We start from the raw sequence: 12,025 nt of genomic DNA, 5'->3' as shown, positions 1-12,025 counted from the left end.
CCAGCACAGTGCCACCGTTCGGGCAGGGTTTACAACAGCTCCCCATAGAAATACCACTTGGAAGCCTTCCGCCCTGCAGGGGACACTCAAGCAGCACAGTCGCTCCAACAGCTTCTTCCCTTAAGAGGTTCCACCATTTCTTGACAGCCCAAAATGATACCACGGTGAAATTTGGCACTAAACAGAGGGAAAACAGTGACACTGGTCTTACACAAGGGTTTTGTGGTTGTCGTGGAAAGGGATGAACTCTCCACCCCTAAGTCTGAGCCATTTGCTGCACCTCAGTGGCAGAGACCACATCAAAACCAATTCTTGCACTTGTTTTCTCTATCAGCTGAAGATGTTTCCACCTCAAGGGCTCTGTTTCATCAGCAGCTTATGGTGATGAATTGTCCTGGTGGCTTGCCCCTGTAATGCCAGCTGGGGTTAAACCATGACACAAATACGGGATGCATGAAGTATAGATAGATTCTTTCCCTACTCAAACCCCACATTAAGAAAGTGACCAAGCTGCTCTTTAAGCCCTAAGTACATGGAAAGCCCCTCAGGGATTGCAGACTGCCTGCCTTGAGCCCCTAGGTTCAACCAAGATGTGTGCCCCACCAGGCATTTGAAGGGGTCCACAGATTGATGGTAAAAGGATGCAAAACCCTGCGTTAAACTAAGTACCATAAACCACTGCAATATTGGCTATGAGAAGTTAACTGCATGCATGAGTCCAAAGTGCTACTGATGTGGGAATGATTAGCTTAATATGAAGACATAACTAAGAACAGTTCAAGAACTACAGCACTACGAGGAGCGAGGAGCAAAAACTACCCACAAACAAATAAAGAGGCTTATCCAACCCAGCATCCCCTGCTTGATGCCTGAGGAACGGGTATAGGATGAAAGGCAAACGCTCCTCCTTAGGACACACACCCAAACAAGCTGAAGACATAACCCAAACAAGGAGTCCAGCCTAAAGAACGTGGCCTAAGAAGGCAAAACACACGCTGAAAAAGGCAAAACTGTAATTCACTTGGTTTATTTTGCCCATCAAACTCCCCCCGTGACAACAAGAGCTGCTGTGATGGTGATGAGTGGAAGAGCGCGAGGCAGGCTGGCCAGGGAAGGCAGACGTGCTCCCAACCAAGTGGTCAGAAGTGCTCCAGGGAGAGGACACCAGGACCTGTTGCAGAATCTTTACTGGGCATTCTGAGTTCAGTGGAGGGAGGGTCTCAGCGGATGGACGGCTCCAGAACGCTATCCAGCAATGCATTTCCTACAACAGACACAAAGCAAGACGTTAAGCAGTGCTTCCTGCAAAGTGCTACAGCAGCCAACAGCACAGGCAGACTTCAAAAGGCTCCAGTATCCAGGCAAGGAGCTTCTGTTGCAGAAGCTGGTACAAGCAGGGCAGAAGGCAGGCAGGCCTACAGGCTCTTTGGAAGGAACGTCCTCCTCCTCTGTTCCTCCTCAGATGATTCATGCACAATGAGACTTCAAAGCTCTTGTTTCAAAACAAAGAACATCCCTGTTGCTACTAGTGGCTAAAACTACATTAAACTAAGACAGGGTCACTTCACTGCCTCTACATAACGAGAGCTTTTCCACTGCCTTGTGGGGACACCACAAGATGCACTTGTAGATGTTTACAATCAGAGCATCCACAGCTTGGGTTGGGCTGGAAGGGACCTTAGCCAGTTACCTCCTGCCGGCAGGGACCCCTTCCACTGGAGCAGCTCCAAGCCCCTGTGTCCAGCCTGGCCTTGAGCACTGCCAGGGATGGGGCAGCCACAGCTTCTCTGGGCACCCTGTGCCAGCGCCTCAGCACCCTCACAGGGAAGAGCTTCTGCCTTATCTCCAACCTGAACTTCCCCTGTTTCAGTCTGAACCCATCACCCCTTGTCCTATCACTGCAGTCCCTGATGAAGAGCCCCTCTCCAGCATCCTTGTAGCCCCCTTCAGACACTGGAAGCTGCTCTGAGGTCTCCACGCAGCTTCTCTTCTCCAGGCTGAGCAGCCCCAATGTTCTCAGCCTGGTTCCATGCAGGAGCTGCTCCAGCCCCTGAGCATCCTGAGACAAAGGGGCACAAAATCACAAAATGGGATATAGAAACTTTTATAAGAAGTTTTAAGTAATGTTAAGTTTGATGGCTTTGTAACAGTAGCAATGGAAAATTACTGAGGTGCAGGATACATAGAGAAAAAAAACAGAGTACAACTAGAGAACATACTAAGAATTCTCACAAGATAAATCGTTATAGTTGGCCTAGTTTTAAGAAAAACAGTCTAGAAGAACAGGACACAGGGATAAGGAGTATCTGGGAATGGCAGGTGTCCAGGATGGGCTACAGTTAAACTAACTGATAAGTAGGAGGATAGGAGGATTATTATGTCTCTGGTGCTAACGAACCAATTAAACTGGTATGAGCATCTACTGCGCGTGCTTCAAAGGCTGCCAGAAGTGATGAAGATTGTTGGAAGAAGTAACCGACCCTCAGAGACCACCACCACAAGTCTGTACGCATGCGGGGAACTCTCTGGAAAATGATGTAATCCATACGTAGCCTCATGAATATGTATGTATGTCCAGTGACTATATAAGGGTGGCTTGTATAGCAGTACGGGGACACACGTTAGGAGGATTTATCCCCCGTGTCTCCCGGCGCCGCAATAAAGAATACCCGCTTGTCAGCTTGAAAACTTTGTTGGCAAGTTTGTTCCTGGAGTTTTCTCCGAATCAATTTGGCGACCCAGATGGGACCCTCTCTGCTCGGCTGCAGGACCCGCTGAGGACAGGGCTCCCTAGGGCCCTCGGGAATTTTTCCTGGAGGGACCCCTCGGCTCATTCGGATCGCTGCGGGAGCAGACAAGGACCATCTCATAAAAGGTATTCTTTTTTTTGTATAGTCTGTAAGGTGCAGGGGGCACCTCGGTTTGGTAAATTGGTTTGGTAAATTGGTTTGGTAAATTGGTTTGGTAAATTGGCTTGGTAAGCGTACGCATGGTTTGGAAGCCTTCCGTAAATCGAGATAAGAAATCTCGTAGGTAAAGGCGTATACCCGGCTGCTAGCGTCCGTTCGGTATACACCCACAAGAAGCAGGGGGCTTCTTGTAGTTTGGGTCCTGCAAGACGCAGGGGGTATCTTGCAGAAAAAGGTTTTGGATTTTACTGGTATACACCCAAAGGAAGCAGGGGGCTTCTTGTGGTTTGGGTCTTGCAAGACGCAGGGGGTGTCTTGCAGAAAAAGGTTTTGGATTTTACTTGTATTTGATTTATTTTGTGGCTTGTTATATTAAGGATTTTGGTCTTGTGGTTTTGGTATCAGTGACAGACTGTTATAACTAAGCAGGGGGTATCATCTTGTGATTTAAGTCCTACAAGACACAGGGGGGTGTCTTGTGGAAATGGTTTTGGGTCCAGTGTGCTATCAACAGCCCATAAGGGATTTTTTTCAGTGATGCTGTCAGCGGGGGTCCCTGAATAGGTTAGTAGAATCACCCTCCGATACAGTGGGCTGTTCAGTATGGCTCCCACAGTGGGACGCAGACAGGCTGGTCGGACACAAGGGTCTCATCCTTCCTGGGACACTGACAGGCTGGTCAACTATAAAGGGTTCAAGGAAACCCCCCTATTAATGTTACAATATGGTCTGAGCTATAAGGGTTAGGAAGTATTGCTTTTGATTCTACTGGTATTCGCTTATTTTGTGGCTTGTTACAGTAATGATTTTGGTCTTGCGATTCTGGTACTGCTGACAGGATGTTATAACTGTGTTATTAACTGTTGTTTGTTTGGTTGAATTTAAGTCTCTGTCTTTGTCTCAAGTATTGTAACTCTGTGGAGTATGTCTGGGGATCCCATCTGTGTGTGTGTGTGTGAATGTGAGATTGATAATGGAAAATCAGCAGAGTGAAGAGATCTTGAAAAAGAATCCTTTTGGGTGCATTTTGGCACACTGGAAAAAACTTGGAGGGTCTCCTGGGGGCTTGGTAAATAAGAAAATATTGGTAAAATATTGTAACCAATGGTGGCACTTTGTATACTTTGGAAGATCAGGAAAAATGGCCTAAAAATGGAACTCTGAACTATAATACATTGTTACAATTAATGTTGTTTTAAGGGGGCAAGGAAAATGGGATGAAGTAATGTATGTAGATATGTTTTTCACTTTAAGAAATCACACAGAGTGACAGACTGAATGCAAAATTAATATAGCTCCACCAGATTCCTTAATTTTGGCTTTGGAAAAGGACAGGGAAAAACTGAAAGTTACGCTGGAGATGCTCAGCCTCTGATATTGGGGAAAGATGTTTAAAGTTAAAAAACAGTAATCAGGAACATAAGGTGGAAAATCACGTACTACAGGTACCTCCGAGAGGAGCACCCTCTGCCTCTGTCCTATCTGATATTGATAAGGAGGAAGAGATTTCTGTCACTGGCAACAAGCGGCACATCCACATTCAGAGTTAAGAAGGGGTTAAACCAGAAGTGCCGTTGCAGAGGCAGGCATCTGCAGGCCCTGCAGAGCAGGGGGAGCTGCTGTGAGAAAAAGAAAAAAAAAAAAAAAGGAAAACCAAGGGGGAAAGGAGGGGAGCTCGAGCAGCTCCAGTGTTTGAGCGTGGGAGGAGGGATGTCTGCAGGAGGTGGGGGAGTGGGCTCTTCTCTTCTGTGGGACCGGACCGGTGTGCGTGCTATGGGGGTTTTGGACGCTGGAAGTGAGACTGCCTGGGGAGGGCAGTGCCATGGAGTGGCTCCGGTGACTGAACTGGAACTAAACTGACGGGGACCTGGGGAATCTACCCTAGCAGATCCACTGGTTACATTAAGACTATGAACTAGGGGAAATAAAGTGGAATTTTAGTGGATACAGGAGTAACTTATTTGGTGTTAAATAAGAGAGAAAAGAATTCGTTACAGATGTGGGAGCTACTGGCCACCAAGGAAAAGAGGAAAAAAAAAAAAAAAAGGCATTCTTTTTGGAACCTTTAAAGTACAAATTGGGAAAACAAATTGGAATGCATAAATTTTTATGCATGCCAAATTCTCTAAAATCTTTGTTAGGGCGAGAAGCAACATTTAAAGAAGGCAAAATGGACTTCAGAGTTAAAAACAATTAATTGCAGTTTTGAGTTTAATTCAACAGAAAAGCAAAAAGGAGGACCTCCCTGAAATAGAAGAAATCCTTAATCAGGTGTATGTGGGAGTATGGGCACCTGAAGTTCCAGGTAAGGCGAAAAATGCTTTGCCTGTTATAGTGGAAATAAAAAGGGGGGGGGCCTACCCAATTAGAATAAAACAGTATCCCTTAAAATTAGAAGATCAAAGGGAATAAAAAAAATTGATAAATTTTAAAATATAGATTATTAATTGAATAATAATCAAAAATGGTTTGCCGTCCTGGATTTAAAAGACACTTTCTTTTGCTTACCACTGGCCAAAGAAAGCCACAATTATTGGCTTTTAAATGGGAAAATCCTGACAGAGGAAGGGAAACTCAATTAACTTGGATAGTTTACATAAAGGGTTAAAAAAACAAACAGTCCAGCAATTTTTGGAAATCAGCTAGCATGAGAACTAGAATCATGGAAGCCACCTACTCAAACGGGACTCTGTTACAATATGTGGATGACCTGTTAATTGCTACAGAAACAAAGGAAGAATGTATCAAGTGGACAGTGGAATTGTTAAATTTTCTGGGACTGAATGGTTATCGGGTATCCAGACAAAAGACCCAACTAACCCAAACCCAAGTTTCCTACCTAGGATATGAAATAACAGGAGGACAGAGAGAACTTGGAACTGCTAGAAAAGAAGCCATTTGCCAGACTCCAAGACCAGCGACCGTCAAGGAGCTCCGGACATCCCTGGGAATGACTGGATGGTGCAGATTTTGGATCCATGACTATGGTGTTCTGGTAAGACCCCTATATGAACTGTTGAAAGGAAACTCTCCCTCTTTAGAATGGACTGATACAGCAGAAGGGGTTTTTAGAAATTTAAAAACAGAGCTAATGAGAACTGCAGCTCTGTGACTCCTGGATGTGACTAAATCCTTTTGGCTATATTCCTGTGAAGAGCAAGGAATAGATTTGGGGGTCATTGCTCAAAAACTAGGACCCTACAGAAGGGCAGTGGCCTATTTTTCAAAACAGCTGGATGAAGCGAGCAAAGGATGGCCCAGATGCCTAAAAGCTATGGCAGCAGTTATCACAAATATTAAAGAGGCTTGCAAATTTACTTTGGGACAAAAGATTACTGTACTAGTGTCCCATGTGGTATCAGTAGTCCTGGAGCAGAAAGGAGGTTATCTCCTTCACGTTTTTTTAAATACCAGGCCACTATTGTAGAACAGGATAATACAGAAATTGCGGTCACTAACATTGTGAATCCAGCATCCTTTTGCAGGAACAATCGACAGAACCACTAACAAAAGACTGCTTGACCACCATAGAGACTGTATATTCGAGCCGACCAGACTTGAAAGAAAGACCTCTGGAAGATGCTGATTCTTGGTTTACTGATGGTAGTAGCTTCATGAAAAATGGTAAATGAAAGGCAGGATATGCCATTACCACCACTTCACAGGAAAAAAAAAAAAAAAAAAAAATCTAAACCTTCACCTGGTAACACCTCTGCCCAGAAGTCAAAAATAATAGCATTAATAAGAGCCCTGGAACTGGCTAAAGATAAAAGGATAAATATTAGGACTGATTCTAAATATGCATTTGGTGTGGTCCATGTCCATGGTGCTATCTGGAAAGAATGTGGACCTTTGAACACACAAGGGAAACAGGTTAACCATGCTACAGAAATTCTACAATTACTGGAAGCTGTTCAGCTACCTGAAGAAGTAGCTGTTATGTACTGTAAAGGACATCAACAAGGTGGCTCTGATCAAGAAATTGGAAATAATTTGGCCAATTTTGAAGCCAAACGAGCAGCTGAACAATTTCAAATCATGTCCTTAATCCCTGACGGCAAACTACCAATTGAAAAATCTAAACCTAGATATTCAAAAGAGGATAGAAAATTGATTGAGAATCTAAAGGGACAGGAAAATAGAGGGTTGGGCTCAAATACCTGGTGGGCAAATTGTAATCCCCTATAACCAGCTCTGGATGTTAGCTCAGGAAGAACATAATAAAACTCATTGGGGTAGCAACTCTTTGCATAAATATTTAGACAAACAAATCTATACACCACAGTTCAATTAGTGACAAAACAATGTCAGCTATGTCTTAAGAATAATCCTAAGACTGAAAATAGAAATCAAACTGGGACAATTGGGAGAGGAAGTTATCCGGACAGCAGTGGCAAATAAGATTTTTCTGAATTACCAAAAAAAAAAAAAGGGGTGGTTATCGATATTTATGGGTGTTAACGGATACTTTTTCAGGCTGGCCAGAAGCATTCCCTTACAGAATAAATAATGCAAAACAAGTGATTAAAATATTATTTAACAAGATAATAAGATCATTTTGGGGTACCAGAGGCAATTTCTTCTGACCGAGACTCGCACTTTAGTGCAAAATTGTTACAAGAAATTAGGAAAAAATTTGAAACTGATTGGCAACTGCATGTTCCATATAGGCCTTAGGCCAGTGGGCAAGTAGAAAAGATGAACCATCTGATTAAACAACAAATTAGTAAAATATGTCAGGAAACAAATTTATATTGGTACCAGGCATTACCACTGGCTTTATTAAGAATTCGAACTAGACCCCGGTCAAAAGAAGAGGTTAGCCCATTTGAGATTTTGTATGGAAGACCGCATCAGTCCCAGTTTAAAGGAGAAAGTCTTCAGGAAGTGGGAGAAGGCTATCTCCAACAGTTTCTGATCAATCTGGGAAAACAATTGGAGGAGATAATAGGGAAAAGAGCAAGAGGTTTGGATTATCCAATTCACTCTTTCAGATCTGGAGACTGGGTTTATGTTAAGAATTTTTCAGGAGATCCTCTACAGGAGAAGTGGAGCGGACTGTACCAGATATTATTGATCACCTTTACAGCAGTGAAGATAAAGGAACAACCTGCTTGGGCACATTATTCAAGAATAAAGAAAGCATCAGAGCCAGAGAAGACAGGGTGGATCGAACCTTCAGTACCCTTGCGTATGAAATTGTGTCGGTCATAATTTGGACTCATATGATAACTGGCGCACAAGCTTGGGACCAGAATTTATACCTGAAATTAGTGCAGAATGTTACTAATATTTTCATCATAATGACTGTTGGGTGTGTGCACAGTTGCCTAAATCAGGAGAAAGCCTGGATCTCCCATTAATTGGAGTTCCAATTCCTAACACTGTCTCATGGACAAATTTGTGGGTGAACAATAGCGATCTGTATTTGAAGGAAAGGTTAACATTTGAAATAGTTAATCCTAACCCAGGTAATAAATACTACACCTGTGCACAAAGGGGTATTACATCAGAAACCAGAGTAGGAGATCAGGCTTGTTTAAATGCCACAGATGTAGGTCACCATTCAAATTACAATCATACAATTAACAATTAACATAGATGGTATCGTAGTTCAGTGATGGCCCATTCCTAAAGGGAAAGGATGGTATTGGTTATGTGGAAAAATGCTTATAAGATTCTACCCCCCAACTGGAAGGGGGCATGCACCTTAGGTGCTGTAATACCCAATTTTACTATTATCAACAGGTACCCTTCCGGGACCTGGATTAGAAGTTTTGCTGAACGAATTAATTGAGGGTTTAACCCTATTATTCAACAGCACAACTCATTTCACAGTTTTGTAAAAGGGCTAATTCCATCTTTGGCAGTAAGTGAATTAGAGAAGGCAATTGTAAATATCTCGGCAACCATAGAGGAAATGGAAAGTAAAAACATCGATATAATCCAGGCAGAACAAGAGATAACTAGCCTATCTAAGGTGATATTACAAAACTGAATGGCTCTAGACATGTTACTGACATCACAAAGAGGGGTTTCTTCTATAATCAATGAAAGGTGTAGTTCCTATACAGACTAAAGTGGTGGAATTGAAACAGATCTGGAGGAAATTTGGAAACAAACTAAGATATTTTGTGAAATGGCCATGGATGGCACCTCCTGGGGCTTTGAAGAAACATGGAAAAAGTTAACTTCATGGTTACCCAATCTCTCCTGGTTGAGGCAACTGGTTGCAGGAATATTGGTGTTAATTATTTTAATATTGATTACTTGTGGTATGATACAATGTTCCCTCTGGTGTTGTAAACGGTCTATGATAAATTACGAAGAATGGAAACGGAATGAAACTAAGCACCAGGTAGAAACGGGATATTATTTCAAAAAGACTTTTGGTGGTAATGGTAATATATAAAATGTTGCAAAAGAATTTGCAAAAGGACAGAAAAAGGGGGGAATTTGAGACAAAGGGGCACAAAATCACAAAATGGGATATAGAAACCTTTATAAGTAGTTTTAAGTAATGTTAAGTTTGATGGCTTTGTAACGGCAGCAATGAAAAATTACTGAGATGCATGATATATAGAGAAAAAATAGAGTACAGCTAGAGAACATACTGAGAATTCTCACGAGATAAATTGTTATAGTTGGCCTAGTTTTAAGAAAAACAGTCTAGAAGAACAGGACACAGGGATAAGGAGTATCTGGGAACTGCAGGTGTCCAGGATGGGCTACAGTTAAACTAACTGATAAGTAGGAGGATAGGAGGATTATTGTATATGGTGCTAACGAACCAATTAAACTGGTATCAGCATCTACTGCGCGTGCTTCAAAGGCGCCCGAAGTGATGAAGATTGTTGGAAGAAGTAACCGACCCTCAGAGACCACCACCACAATTCTGTACGCATGCGGGGAACTCTCAGGAAAATGATGTAATCCATACGTAGCCTCATGAATATGTATGTATGCCCAGTGACTATATAAGGGTGGCTTGTATAAGCAGTACGACGGGGACACACGTTAGGAGGATTTATCCCCCGTGTCTCCCGGCGCCGCAATAAAGAATACCTGCTTGTCAGCTTGAAAACTTTGTTGGCAAGTTTGTTCCTGGAGTTTTCTCCGAATCAATCCTCATGGCCTCCCCTGCACTGGCTCCAACAGCTCCATGTCCTTGTGCTGGGGACCCCAGCACTGCACCCAGTGCTGCAAGTGGGGTCTCAGGAGAGCAGAGGGGCAGAGTCAGATTCAGAACAACCCATCTCATACGCAATTAAAGAAGGAAATTAAAATCACTTGGAGAAAGCCAATTTCCCAATGAATTTCCCTGAATGTTCGATTGAATAGGAGTTACAGGGAACAGAAAGGAGTCTGAATTCACCTAGCAACAAAAAAAGTCACGAGGTTGAAGCCATCCTGCCTCGGAACGCTCTTCAGTTCAGCATCAATAACTTGATTTGACCCTGCAAGAACTACACCAGGCTGGGCAGAATCCACCACCTGCACAATACTCACTCGACAATCAGATCTGGGTTCAGATTTCATCCTCCTGGCGCTCTGGGAAGCCCCACACAGAAAGGGACCAAGTCCTGAACACTCAAACTGAGCATACTTGGACCAAATAACACCTGATTGTGCCCTGGCCAGACCGGGCTCATCAAGTGTCACACCAAGAGCACGCTATTTCAGCTAAGAGAAGCACCACCAGAACTTACCATTAGAGAGAAGCTTAGTCTTCAGTTTTATACTTGCCACCGATGTAGGGAACATATTGAAGGACCAGCTTCCAGTCTGTGCCCCATATTACACCGATACCAGCCACGCTGCCCCACGTCATGAGGGTGGGAGTCCTAAGGAAGACACACACATATAACACTGCCGGCAAACTTTAATTCGCCACTGTGAACGGTCTGACAAATGCGAAGGTACCTGGGGAAGTGCTTTTAATAAAAGGGAAAAGCCTGGCAGGGATCATGGAGAATCTCATAAAGCATCGGGCCCCAAGACCATCACAAGGAAGGCTTGGGGTGATTTCATTTAAGAAGAGCGTTACCAAGATAGGAAAAGATGCATGGATTTCTTTAACCATTGACTGCAATGGCTCACAATGGCTTTACCCGAGCCTGCAGGCCACGGTCGTTCGCCCTCACACAACCCTGCAAAGCGGCACTCGAGGGCACTGCAGCATTTACAGACCCACAGCCTGGGATGGGTTGAAGGGACCTTAAAGCTCCTCCAGCTCCAACCCCTGCCACGGGCAGGGACCCCTTCCACTGGAGCAGCTTGCTCCAAGCCCCTGTGTCCAACCTGGCCTTGAGCACTGCCAGGGATGGGGCAGCCACAGCTTCTCTGGGCACCCTGTGCCAGCGCCTCAGCACCCTCACAGGGAAGAGCTTCTGCCTTATCTCCAGCCTGAACTCCCCTGTTTCAGTCTGAACCCATCACCCCTTGTCCTATCACTGCAGTCCCTGATGCAGAGCCCCTCTCCAGCATCCTTGTAGCCCCCTTCAGACACTGGAAGCTGCTCTGAGGTCTCCACGCAGCTTCTCCTCTCCACGCTGAACAGCCCCAGTGTTCTCAGCCTGGCTCCATGCAGGAGCTGCGCCAGCCCCTGCTCATCCCCGTGTTCCTCACAGCCCTGGATCCCCTAAACACACCCAGCGCAACCTGGAGCCGAACCACCGACCTCAACCCACCCCTTCAAACCCAGCCGGGGCCTCGCACTGCCCAGACCCACGGAACCCTCTCGGGAAGCCCCTCAGGCTCCCGAAGCGCCCGAGCCCGAAGCCCGAGCCCGAGCCCGAAGCCCGAGCCCGAGCCCGAAGCCGAACCCCGAGCCCGAAGCCGAGCCCGAGCCCGAGCCCGAGCCCGAGCCCGAGCCCGAGCCCGAGCCCGAGCCCGAGCCCGAAGCCGACGCCGCACCCGCACCCGCACCCGCACCCGCACCCGAACCCGAACCCGAACCCGAACCCGAACCCGCACCCGCACCCGAACCCGAACCCACCAGGTCTGCAGGAGCTGGGCGTAGCGCGGCCCCAGCACCTTAGACAGCATAGCGGCGGCTGCCCGGCCTCAAAGTCACCCCCACCGCGCATGAGCAAGCCGCGGGGGCCTTCGTGCGG

The 12,025-nt window shown here is 45.3% G+C and overlaps 1 protein-coding gene across 1 annotated transcript; it reads right to left on the bottom strand.

Annotated features, from left to right (window-relative positions):
• Positions 1-1,140: 1,140 nt before the first annotated feature.
• Positions 1,141-12,025, bottom strand: LOC133213704 (cytochrome b-c1 complex subunit 10). The gene is made up of 3 exons (XM_061356127.1): positions 11,908-12,025; positions 10,619-10,753; positions 1,141-1,264 (listed from the first exon to the last, which is right to left on the bottom strand). Exons 1-2 carry the CDS (start codon positions 11,955-11,957, stop codon positions 10,633-10,635), a joined length of 171 nt encoding a protein of 56 aa, XP_061212111.1. The 5' UTR covers positions 11,958-12,025; the 3' UTR covers positions 1,141-1,264; positions 10,619-10,632.

This window comes from Neopsephotus bourkii, unplaced genomic scaffold (genome assembly GCF_033783945.1).
Source record: "Neopsephotus bourkii isolate Nb327-2 ecotype Australia unplaced genomic scaffold, CSIRO-AGI_Nbou_v1 NB_838, whole genome shotgun sequence".
Taxonomy (NCBI): domain Eukaryota; kingdom Metazoa; phylum Chordata; class Aves; order Psittaciformes; family Psittacidae; genus Neopsephotus; species Neopsephotus bourkii.
The sequence above is the reverse complement of the archived record's forward strand: the minus strand, read 5'-3'. Positions and strand labels throughout refer to the sequence as shown.

Coding starts and splice junctions, on each gene's coding strand:
- LOC133213704 (XM_061356127.1), bottom strand. CDS start 11,957: ATGCTGTCTAAGGTGCTGGGGCCGCGCTACGCCCAGCTCCTGCAGACC. Junction 10,754..11,907: donor GCCCAGCTCCTGCAGACCTG/GTGGGTTCGGGT, acceptor TGTCTTCCTTAG/GACTCCCACCCTCATGACGT.